Raw genomic sequence first — 11,908 nt, forward strand, 5'->3', positions numbered from 1 at the left:
AGGTGGTACCCACGGAGGCATCTTTCTGCTGTTCCCAGGGTCGCTGCCTGTCCTACTGCAGCCAGAAGAAGCACTGGGGCCTCTATCTTCTCAGTCCCACTGTGGACGCCCAACATCATTGCCTTCTTGCCCTTTGCTGCCTTGAAGGACTGGCACTGCTCTCAGTCCATGCTGAAAGCATCGGGGAATGCCAGGCCCGGGTCCCTGCCCTCAGGGACCAGGACAGCCACTCTGTCCTCTCCGTAGAAGATGGCAACAGAGCTGTCCACGCAAGGATGCAAGGATGGCTGAGTAGTGAGCAGAGGAGCTGCAGCTGCTGCTCTTACACAGGAAAGAGGGGATAACCACCCGTGACGTCACTTAAGAGGGAGAGCTCCTGCACCCTGGAAGGGCATGACAGAGATCTGCTGCTCACTGACTGTGTGTCCTGGTGGGCTCCCTCCTGCAATTACAGGGGTTGATGTCCTTAGCCAAAGGAGCCCCTCTGGCTGCTGATCGGCAGGAGCATTTTTCAGGTCTGCTGCCTCTTGTCCCTGTCCTCATGGAGGGATTCTTCTCTCACAGTCACTTCTCTTCCTGCACCTGGGGCTGCAGTTGCAGGTGCAGCCAATCGCTGGGAGCTTACACCTCCTGGCTGGCAGCAGCATGGAGCTTTGGTGCATGTAGGGCAGAGTGACCCATAGTCAGATCTGTTCTGGGTGCATCCCTCGCCCTTCTCTTCCACTCTGTGTCCTCGCCCCAGGTTCCTCTGCTGCCGTATCTGTCCTCGGTTACTTGGCATTGTTTGTGGGCTGATTTGAGAAGGAAGCCAGCACCTGCTTCTGCAGCTCATCAGCAGTTTGTCTGGCTTTCTTCAAATCTCTAAGTGCTGTGAAAAGCTCCTGCAGGAGGGAGATTGGAATGTCGGTCCCAGCGAGATTTGGAAGCTGTGGCAGACCTGAGGGTCTCTGCTCCTGCATGAAGACTGGAACGTTGGTCCCAGTGGGATTTGGAGGCTGTGGCAGACCTGAGGGTCTCTGCTGCTGCACGAAGAGGACTGAAACGTCGGTCCCAGTGGGATTTGGAGGCTGTGGCAGACCTGAGGGTCTCTGCTGCTGCACGAAGAGGGCTGGAACGTTGGTCCCAGTGGGATTTGGAGGCTGTGGCAGACCTGAGGGTCTCTGCTCACTGGAAGACTCCTTTTTCTTTGGGGACTTTCTTCTTGGAGGAGCTGACTTGTCCTGGGTGTGACCCTTGCCCTTCTGCTTCTGCCCCCTGGTAGCATCTGGCAGTAATCCACTACTCACTGCAGCTGTGCCTGCCTGGACATCTGCTAGAACAGACTGAGATGGGGCAGGAGCTTCAGTCTCCAAGAGCAGCCTTCTCCGAGGTAGCAGCACGTTGGCTGGCTCTCTACGGGCAACAGGAGCCAGCACGTCCAGGTGCCTGTGGCTGCTGCCACCCTGGCTCAATGCTTTTTTGGCACCTCTGGCCTCACTGGCATCGCTGAAAGTCTTATCTTGAGATGCCACCATGTCCTTCCTCATTGCCTCCTGAGGTGTACGTGGGTTTTTCCTTTTGGCCAGTAGACTCAGTGATCGTCTGCTCCTACGTTGATCTGTGTCCAGCCTGGCCTGCTCTAAGGATCTGTTTTTCATGATGGGCTCTCTTCCCTTCTTTGAGAGCTTCTTAGTTCCCTTTCTGATCAGGGAATAGAGGGCCATGCAGGCAGCTCGGAGCTTGGCCCCGGCATTCTGAATGAAATGGCACAGGAGGGCTGGTGCACAGCAGTTTCTGCACAGCACAGGTGGTGTCTCTGGTCTAGGAGTCGTGTGTTCTGCTGCTTCTTGCCTGGGCGTCATCTCTGCGTGTGCTGCTTGGGGTCTGAATGGTCTACCCTGTGGCAGACGCCTCCATGGCACAACCGAAGAACTCTCCACGAGGGTACGTTCAGGGAGCCCCTCTGGCTGCTGGGCAGCAGTGGTATTTTTCTTGTCCTGTTGCTCACTGGCCTTGACCTCGGGTGAATTCCTCTCTCGAACTGTTGCTCCTCCTGCAACAACCGGGGCTGCAGTGTCAGATGGAGCCACGCCCTGGGATCCTTCGTTGTTAGGCTGGGTGTAGTAGTCTCTATAAAATTCCAACTTTCGCCTCTCAACATATTCATATTGCTCCAGCCACAGATGCATCATCTTGATCTGATGGTCATCAGGGCCTTCATAGATTCTGCAGCAGGCAATGTGGACTGGAATCCTTGTTTCTTGTCTGCACGTATCTGTCTCGGGGGCAGATTTTCGCCGTGGGACAAGGGCCCATGCTGCTGACCTCCTTGCCAGAGCTTGCCCATGCCCACGCTGGATGAGCGAGTAAGTGGGCCTCCTTGAGTGCCTCAGAGGATGGGGAAGCTGGGAGTCTCTCTGACCCAGGACAGGCTCTGAGAAACTCCTCTTCAGGAACTGTGGTGCCTGCATTTTTATGTTAGGATGCTCCGAATGACTTTGCATAGCCTCATCCTCTAAGGGCAGGTCCTGCACCGTGGGAGCCACCATCACATCAGGCTTTCTCTGATCACTGAGGCCCAGTCCCTGCTCCGCTTTCCTTTCTGGGATGGAGCTTTCCAAGTTCTCCTGGGCTTTTGGGTGTCGGTAAGGTGCCTCCATTTCCCCACAACTGGTGCTCAACGGATACAGCGATGTCCTCAAAGAGCAGCGGTTTTCACTCACTGTGACCGAGCTGGTGGAATCATCGCTGCCCTCAGGCAGTTCCAAGGTGAGCCTGTGTGAGATGGAGAAAGAGAAGGAAGATGAGGGCGGTTCTGAGCCAAACTCTCCTGAGGACCCCGGGGCTTTTCTGTCGCTTCAAAGGTGTTGGCAGGCTGTGTCATTTCCACAGGGTCCCCAAAAGTGTGTGCCCAAGGTTCCATCCCCGCTTACAGGGCACTGAGCAAGGGTGACACTGTCATGTCTGTGCCTCAGTGGTAAACCCTTCTACAAGGGCATTGCCTCTCAGATTTCAAGTCTGTGGATATCCCTGTGCCCTCCCTGAGTCATTGCAGTTTTCCATGTCACCAAGCCCTGCCCCTGTCCCCGTCCCCATCCCTTATCAGTGGTCTCACATCGCCATGCATCTGGTCAAGGCCTGAAGACGTCTGTTGAACTGGTCGAGTATTTCACAGTTCTTATCCATTTTCCTGGGCACTGAGGAGCTGTAGCAGAGCAGAGAGCAGTGTTAGTGGGATTTCATTTGGTGGGAGGTGACTGGAGAGGGCTGCCGTGTTCCAAGAAGGGACAATTTTACTTACTGCATCCTCAAGTGCTGTGAAGACGTGCGGAAGTCCCAAACTGCTGGCAAAGGAGACAAAGTGAGTGGATGGAGAGCACGTGATGGAGTGGTGGACATGTGGGGCCAGGGGGTGTCTTTGCAGGGCCGTTGCCCAGGGCTGCTCACCTCTAGAATTTTCATGGTTACCTCTGTGTTGGCACTTCCTCTGTCTCTCTTTCTGTATGGGCACAGAAAGTAGTGAGTGAGAGGGGAGCATCCCCAGCAGCCACAGCGGTACCCACCAACCCAGGGCACAGCCCAGGCCCTTGCCTGCCCCAGGACGCCAGGCCGAGCCTGGCCAGGCCCCGCTGGGACACGGCCTCTCCTCCCAGGCAGGGCCCCCAGCCCAGCCCTGGGGATGGCCCTGGCCCCCACCGACCCCCCTCCGTGTATTGCAGCGCCTGGCTCAGCACCAGCCCTGACTCCTACCTTCCACTTCCACAAGGCCATAACAGATACAAATAATGATATGATCAGCATGATCCAAAGGATGGGGTAGAAGATACTATCATCCGCCATGCTGAGGAAGATCATTCCCCAGAAAGCAGCCATGCCTGTGACTTGCAGAGAGCCAAGCAGTTAAGCTCCTCTCTCTAGTCAGCTCGCAGGCAAAGTGGCACCCAGCCTAGCTCTGCTCCAGATATGGGGTTGTCCCCTTTGTGATGCAATTGCTATGTCACCAGCTGGGGGCTATGGCAACGTTTGTGATGCAAGGACAGTGGGGTGTGGCACAGCCCGCCCCAGCACAGAGGCCTGGCACTGTGCCGGGCCACACGAAGCCTCTGCCTCTCACCAGGAAGGACTGAATCCCTGGCCCTGTGCTGCTGCTTGCTCTTCCCCAGCATTTTCAGGGAAGGCCTCAAGCGGATTAGCTCAGAGCAGGGACTCACACCGTGGACCCGTCACAGAGAAGTAAAACTGGCAAAACACCACCAGAAGAAGTACAGGGAGAACAAGGAAGCCCCAGCTCCCCCAGGAGGGAAGAGCACAGCTCCTGAGGAACAGCTTATTTATTTATTAATTCACCATTCTCTTGCTTTGTGACTGGATGAAGGAGTCTGCAAGCCAGAAGCCTTTTGCCGGCACATTACTAGCTCTAGAGCTCATCTGGATTACTCCACAATAATCTTATCTTCAGAACCTGCACAGACATCAAGTGTACTATCAGAAGAACCTTATCCCCTGCCTATCACATTCATTAAACAGAAGCTAAGCCTTCCACTATGCATGGCTGGGCATGGAGCTGGCATCTAACCACATGGTTGTTTTCTTCTTGGAGGAAGAGAATTATTCTGAGGAGGCATAAATGGCTGCTATTGCCAATGATCTTGTCATAGAATCATAGAATCATAGAACAGCTTGGGTTGGAAGGGACCTTAAAGGTCATCCCGCCTCAACCCTCTGCCATGGGCTGGTTGCCCCCCACCACATCAGGTGGTGCAGGAATCCACCCAACTTGGCCTTGAATTCCTCCAGGGATGAGGCATCCACAACCCCTCTGGGCAGCCTGTGCCAGCATCTCACTGCCTTCTGAGTATATCTTGCAAGATTCTGCTGTGTGATTAACATATTTAAGAAGTTTTGCTATTTGCATGCCCTCTGTAGCTAATACAAATGACGTTAATTTAACTAGCAAACAGCCCAATAGAATCCCCAAATTTCCTTTCTACTGAAGTGAAGATGCTGGGGTGTCATAATGGTTCCTTGTGTTGGGAGACATATCTGAGCCCATAGAAAGAAATCGACGAAGCACTGCCATCAGATTGAGGGAGGTGAGCCTTCCCCTCTACTTGGCTTTGGCAAGGCCACACATGGAATACTGTGTCCAGTTCTGGCCCCTCCCAGTACAAGGGGACATGAGCGTACTGGAAACAGTCCAGCAGAGGAATCCACAAAGTCAGTGAAGGGATTGGAGCAGCTCTCTCATAAGGAGATGCTGAGAAAGCTGGCACTGTTCAGCCTAGGGAAGGCTTGAGGGGATGTTAGTAATGGCTGTCAGCATCTGAAGGGAGTGTACAAAGAGGATGAAGCCAGGTTCTTTTCAGTGGTGCCCAAGGACAGGACAAGAGGTAATGGACACCAACCAGAATACAGGAATTTCCATCGGAACACTGGGAAACATTTTGTATGAGGGTGACTGAGTGCTGGCACAGGTTGCCCAGAGTGGTTGTGGACTTTCCTTTCTTGGACATCTTCATAAGCAACCTGCTGGAGAAGAGCAGGGTTGGATCAGATGAGCTGCAGAGGTCCCTTCCAGCTTTGAACATTCGGTGACTATGTGAATCAATTTGGGGAATTAAACTGAATTTTAAAAATCCAGTTATTGTTTTGGGTACTGGGAAATGGATAAACATGTAGTTTGTGAAGAACTACAAGAGTTCTTCATTGCCAGTTGCCTCTGTCAGCTCTCACTGTTCCCTCCTTCCCTTTTAGTGTTCCTGCTCATGTCCTCCCCTTGACTTTTTTCTTCTCTCAGTGCACTTGGTCAAGTAGAGCTCATAACGAGCATCAGAGCTCAGGACTGAGATCCTACCTCCTTCCAGGGCTATTGGGTCAGCAGCATGCCATGGCCCTGATTTTCCTTGAAAGAGAAGCAGCAGTTTTGAAGGAGACTGATCCATAGTATGCCACAGCAAGGAGAGGTGGTACCCACGGAGGCATCTTTCTGCTGTTCCCAGGGTCGCTGCCTGTCCTACTGCAGCCAGAAGAAGCACTGGGGCCTCTATCTTCTCAGTCCCACTGTGGACGCCCAACATCATTGCCTTCTTGCCCTTTGCTGCCTTGAAGGACTGGCACTGCTCTCAGTCCATGCTGAAAGCATCGGGGAATGCCAGGCCCGGGTCCCTGCCCTCAGGGACCAGGACAGCCACTCTGTCCTCTCCGTAGAAGATGGCAACAGAGCTGTCCACGCAAGGATGCAAGGATGGCTGAGTAGTGAGCAGAGGAGCTGCAGCTGCTGCTCTTACACAGGAAAGAGGGGATAACCACCCGTGACGTCACTTAAGAGGGAGAGCTCCTGCACCCTGGAAGGGCATGACAGAGATCTGCTGCTCACTGACTGTGTGTCCTGGTGGGCTCCCTCCTGCAATTACAGGGGTTGATGTCCTTAGCCAAAGGAGCCCCTCTGGCTGCTGATCGGCAGGAGCATTTTTCAGGTCTGCTGCCTCTTGTCCCTGTCCTCATGGAGGGATTCTTCTCTCACAGTCACTTCTCTTCCTGCACCTGGGGCTGCAGTTGCAGGTGCAGCCAATCGCTGGGAGCTTACACCTCCTGGCTGGCAGCAGCATGGAGCTTTGGTGCATGTAGGGCAGAGTGACCCATAGTCAGGTCTGTTCTGGGTGCATCCCTCGCCCTTCTCTTCCACTCTGTGTCCTCGCCCCAGGTTCCTCTGCTGCCGTATCTGTCCTCGGTTACTTGGCATTGTTTGTGGGCTGATTTGAGAAGGAAGCCAGCACCTGCTTCTGCAGCTCATCAGCAGTTTGTCTGGCTTTCTTCAAATCTCTAAGTGCTGTGAAAAGCTCCTGCATGACGAGGACTGGAACGTTGGTCCCAGTGGGATTTGGAGGCTGTGGCAGACCTGAGGGTCTCTGCTGCTGCACGAAGAGGACTGGAACGTTGGTCCCAGTGGGATTTGGAGGCTGTGGCAGACCTGAGGGTCTCTGCTCACTGGAAGACTCCTTTTTCTTTGGGGACTTTCTTCTTGGAGGAGCTGACTTGTCCTGGGTGTGACCCTTGCCCTTCTGCTTCTGCCCCCTGGTAGCATCTGGCAGTAATCCACTACTCACTGCAGCTGTGCCTGCCTGGACATCTGCTAGAACAGACTGAGATGGGGCAGGAGCTTCAGTCTCCAAGAGCAGCCTTCTCTGAGGTAGCAGCACGTTGGCTGGCTCTCTACGGGCAACAGGAGCCAGCACGTCCAGGTGCCTGTGGCTGCTGCCACCCTGGCTCAATGCTTTTTTGGCACCTCTGGCCTCACTGGCATCGCTGAAAGTCTTATCTTGAGATGCCACCATGTCCTTCCTCATTGCCTCCTGAGGTGTACGTGGGTTTTTCTTTTTGGCCAGTAGACTCAGTGATCGTCTGCTCCTACGTTGATCTGTGTCCAGCCTGGCCTGCTCTAAGGATCTGTTTTTCATGATGGGCTCTCTTCCCTTCTTTGAGAGCTTCTTAGTTCCCTTTCTGATCAGGGAATAGAGGGCCATGCTGGCAGCTCGGAGCTTGGCCCCGGCATTCTGAATGAAATGGCACAGGAGGGCTGGTGCACAGCAGTTTCTGCACAGCGTAGGTGGTGTCTCTGGTCTAGGAGTCGTGTGTTCTGCTGCTTCTTGCCTGGGCGTCATCTCTGCGTGTGCTGCTTGGGGTCTGAATGGTCTACCCTGTGGCAGACGCCTCCATGGCACAACCGAAGAACTCTCCACGAGGGTACGTTCAGGGAGCCCCTCTGGCTGCTGGGCAGCAGTGGTATTTTTCTTGTCCTGTTGCTCACTGGCCTTGACCTCGGGTGAATTCCTCTCTCGAACTGTTGCTCCTCCTGCAACAACCGGGGCTGCAGTGTCAGATGGAGCCACGCCCTGGGATCCTTCGTTGTTAGGCTGGGTGTAGTAGTCTCTATAAAATTCCAACTTTCGCCTCTCAACATATTCATATTGCTCCAGCCACAGATGCATCATCTTGATCTGATGGTCATCAGGGCCTTCATAGATTCTGCAGCAGGCAATGTGGACTGGAATCCTTGTTTCTTGTCTGCACGTATCTGTCTCGGGGGCAGATTTTCGCCGTGGGACAAGGGCCTGTGCTGCTGACCTCCTTGCCAGAGCTTGCCCATGCCCACGCTGGAAGAGCGAGTAAGTGGGCCTCCTTGAGTGCCTCAGAGGATGGGGAAGCTGGGAGTCTCTCTGACCCAGGACAGGCTCTGAGAAACTCCTCTTCAGGAACTGTGGTGCCTGCATTTTTATGTTAGGATGCTCCAAATGACTTTGCATAGCCTCATCCTCTAAGGGCAGGTCCTGCACCGTGGGAGCCACCATCACATCAGGCTTTCTCTGATCACTGAGGCCCAGTCCCTGCTCCGCTTTCCTTTCTGGGATGGAGCTTTCCAAGTTCTCCTGGGCTTTTGGGTGTCGGTAAGGTGCCTCCATTTCCCCCCAACTGGTGCTCAACGGATACAGCGATGTCCTCAAAGAGCAGCGGTTTTCACTCACTGTGACCGAGCTGGTGGAATCATCGCTGCCCTCAGGCAGTTCCAAGGTGAGCCTGTGTGAGATGGAGAAAGAGAAGGAAGATGAGGGCGGTTCTGAGCCAAACTCTCCTGAGGACCCCGGGGCTTTTCTGTCGCTTCAAAGGTGTTGGCAGGCTGTGTCATTTCCACAGGGTCCCCAAAAGTGTGTGCCCAAGGTTCCATCCCCGCTTACAGGGCACTGAGCAAGGGTGACACTGTCATGTCTGTGCCTCAGTGGTAAACCCTTCTACAAGGGCATTGCCTCTCAGATTTCAAGTCTGTGGATATCCCTGTGCCCTCCCTGAGTCATTGCAGTTTTCCATGTCACCAAGCCCTGCCCCTGTCCCCGTCCCCATCTCTTATCAGTGGTCTCACATTGCCATGCATCTGGTCAAGGCCTGAAGACGTCTGTTGAACTGGTCGAGTATTTCACAGTTCTTATCCATTTTCCTGGGCACTGAGGAGCTGTAGCAGAGCAGAGAGCAGTGTTAGTGGGATTTCATTTGGTGGGAGGTGACTGGAGAGGGCTGCCGTGTTCCAAGAAGGGACAATTTTACTTACTGCATCCTCAAGTGCTGTGAAGACGTGCGGAAGTCCCAAACTGCTGGCAAAGGAGACAAAGTGAGTGGATGGAGAGCACGTGATGGAGTGGTGGACATGTGGGGCCAGGGGGTGTCTTTGCAGGGCCGTTGCCCAGGGCTGCTCACCTCTAGAATTTTCATGGTTACCTCTGTGTTGGCACTTCCTCTGTCTCTCTTTCTGTATGGGCACAGAAAGTAGTGAGTGAGAGGGGAGCATCCCCAGCAGCCACAGCGGTACCCACCAACCCAGGGCACAGCCCAGGCCCTTGCCTGCCCCAGGACGCCAGGCCGAGCCTGGCCAGGCCCCGCTGGGACACGGCCTCTCCTCCCAGGCAGGGCCCCCAGCCCAGCCCTGGGGATGGCCCTGGCCCCCACCGACCCCCCTCCGTGTATTGCAGCGCCTGGCTCAGCACCAGCCCTGACTCCTACCTTCCACTTCCACAAGGCCATAACAGATACAAATAATGATATGATCAGCATGATCCAAAGGATGGGGTAGAAGATACTATCATCCGCCATGCTGAGGAAGATCATTCCCCAGAAAGCAGCCATGCCTGTGACTTGCAGAGAGCCAAGCAGTTAAGCTCCTCTCTCTAGTCAGCTCGCAGGCAAAGTGGCACCCAGCCTAGCTCTGCTCCAGATATGGGGTTGTCCCCTTTGTGATGCAATTGCTATGTCACCAGCTGGGGGCTATGGCAACGTTTGTGATGCAAGGACAGTGGGGTGTGGCACAGCCCGCCCCAGCACAGAGGCCTGGCACTGTGCCGGGCCACACGAAGCCTCTGCCTCTCACCAGGAAGGACTGAATCCCTGGCCCTGTGCTGCTGCTTGCTCTTCCCCAGCATTTTCAGGGAAGGCCTCAAGCGGATTAGCTCAGAGCAGGGACTCACACCGTGGACCCGTCACAGAGAAGTAAAACTGGCAAAACACCACCAGAAGAAGTACAGGGAGAACAAGGAAGCCCCAGCTCCCCCAGGAGGGAAGAGCACAGCTCCTGAGGAACAGTGCAGCACTTGGCACAGGGTATGCGAGCGGGGAGTGTGCGGTCCTCCCCACTGAAGAGACTAGAGTGAATTAACCTAATTAATGTGGTTCGAAGAAAGATTTGACAGCTGATTACATACTGGAAAAAAACAAAAGCGTGTCTTTGAAGTTCTGAACACATTTACCCCGATAGACACTCTTCTTAGTGCTTGTTGCCCACAGATGTCTTTCCAAACAATTTACTAAAAGGAGTGTTTGCTGAAAGAGCAATCTCTAGCTCTGTGCTTCGGAACAGTCAGGGAAATTGTTATGAGAGTCAGGCACATCAGAAAGCATAGTTATGCTCAGTAGGTCAGTTGCGTTGATAGCATATAGCAGATCCAAAACTGGGAAACCTACACATTTGATCAGTAGGAACGAATGCACGTAGTTTTGTGCTTGGGAAGAGAGTAGGGTCGTGGACTACAACTCAAACAAAAATGAATTGTGGAAGATTATAAATTCATTGCTCAAAGCAGGAAAAAAATAAAAAGTGGAGAGCTGCTAATTATTTTCATCCAAATTGGAATAGAGATCCCACTTCGCTGAGTGTGTACCCTCTACTAGTTGCCATGTGTTGTTATGAGCTTAATTTACTTGACAGTCTGTGTGTCTTAAAAAAGCCTGGCAATCAGGCATCCACTAGATGGGCTTCATTAAAGAACGTTAGTGGAGAATCCTGTTCTTCAACCACTGCCACTCTGGGCATAGGGAAGTTTCTTCTTGGCTTGGCTGGCATCATTGCTGGTTTGAGCCTGGTCTGGGGTGGTTTGCAGAACGTGCAGGTGAAGGAAATGCTGTAAATGGGCTAATTCAGTTTCACTGCCTACTAGCACGTACAGCACAAACGCCTGTGTAAAGCAAAAGCAAACAGCACTACGTCTTCCCACAGCTTCCAGACAAACCTCAGCAAAGCCCTCCACTCCCCCCAGCCTCCCAGACAAGTTTGCAGGCATGAAATGCACGTTTGTGTGGTGAGATGTGCCTGGCAGTGCTCTGTGGTTACCTGTTTGAGGAGAGACAGCCATTTTGCCAGGGAAGCTCCTTGATGAAAGCCTCGAGCAGACCAACTCTTGCAGAGAGGGATGTTGCAGGGAAAACAGGCCTGACTGAGGGAATTTATACTAACTTTATTTCCACACAGCACAGTTTTCTGATAACCTATTAGGATATTGGTTGGGTGAAAAAAAAAAAAAAAAAGACAAGAACAAACAAAAACCTTTCCTTCACCTTTATCCAGGCCCACATTAAAGCCAAACACCTATTACACCCCTTCCTAGTCTCATCTTCCCTGACTCATTAAATGTTACAGAAAGCGTATTCCAAATTCTCTGCTGTCATAATAGCTTGAGCCATGCATAGAACTGTTTCTTGCTGTTTCTTTTTCCTTACTTGTTTTCTCAGCATGATTTGCTTGTTCACATTTCTCTCTAACGTTCAGTGCTTTTCACTTGTTTTCATGAAACACTGGTGGAGGTCACCCATGTCTCCCATGGCTGCAGTCCCTCAGGGGTGTCACCACATTGGGTAAGTCATGTAGAGCTGCATTTTCAGGTGCCTGCAAGGTCATCTCTGATAGCAGTGTGTCAAGTGATGGAATCACTGCTGACTTTCATGCTGATATGACATTTGTAGTCACATATTATATACTTCTATAGCATGTACCCTGCTTGCAAATGGCTGGGACAACAGGAGATCCAGGTAACAAATGGAATATTTACAACACTTTTTTGAGACCTGATCTTCCACAATAAAATCTTTGATGTCTCCTGTCTATTTTCTTCCT

At 52.8% G+C, this 11,908-nt stretch overlaps 1 protein-coding gene across 1 annotated transcript; it reads right to left on the reverse strand.

Annotated features, from left to right (window-relative positions):
• Positions 1 to 770: 770 nt before the first annotated feature.
• On the reverse strand, positions 771 to 3,922 carry LOC121113196. The gene is made up of 5 exons (XM_040698308.2): positions 3,730 to 3,922; positions 3,427 to 3,478; positions 3,281 to 3,320; positions 3,095 to 3,184; positions 771 to 2,754 (listed from the first exon to the last, which is right to left on the reverse strand). Exons 1-5 carry the CDS (start codon positions 3,850 to 3,852, stop codon positions 771 to 773), a joined length of 2,289 nt encoding a protein of 762 aa, XP_040554242.1. The 5' UTR covers positions 3,853 to 3,922.
• Positions 3,923 to 11,908: the final 7,986 nt, after the last annotated feature.

The sequence above is a fragment of the Gallus gallus genome, chromosome 3 (assembly GCF_016699485.2).
Source record: "Gallus gallus isolate bGalGal1 chromosome 3, bGalGal1.mat.broiler.GRCg7b, whole genome shotgun sequence".
In the NCBI taxonomy this organism is placed as follows: Eukaryota; Metazoa; Chordata; class Aves; order Galliformes; family Phasianidae; genus Gallus; species Gallus gallus.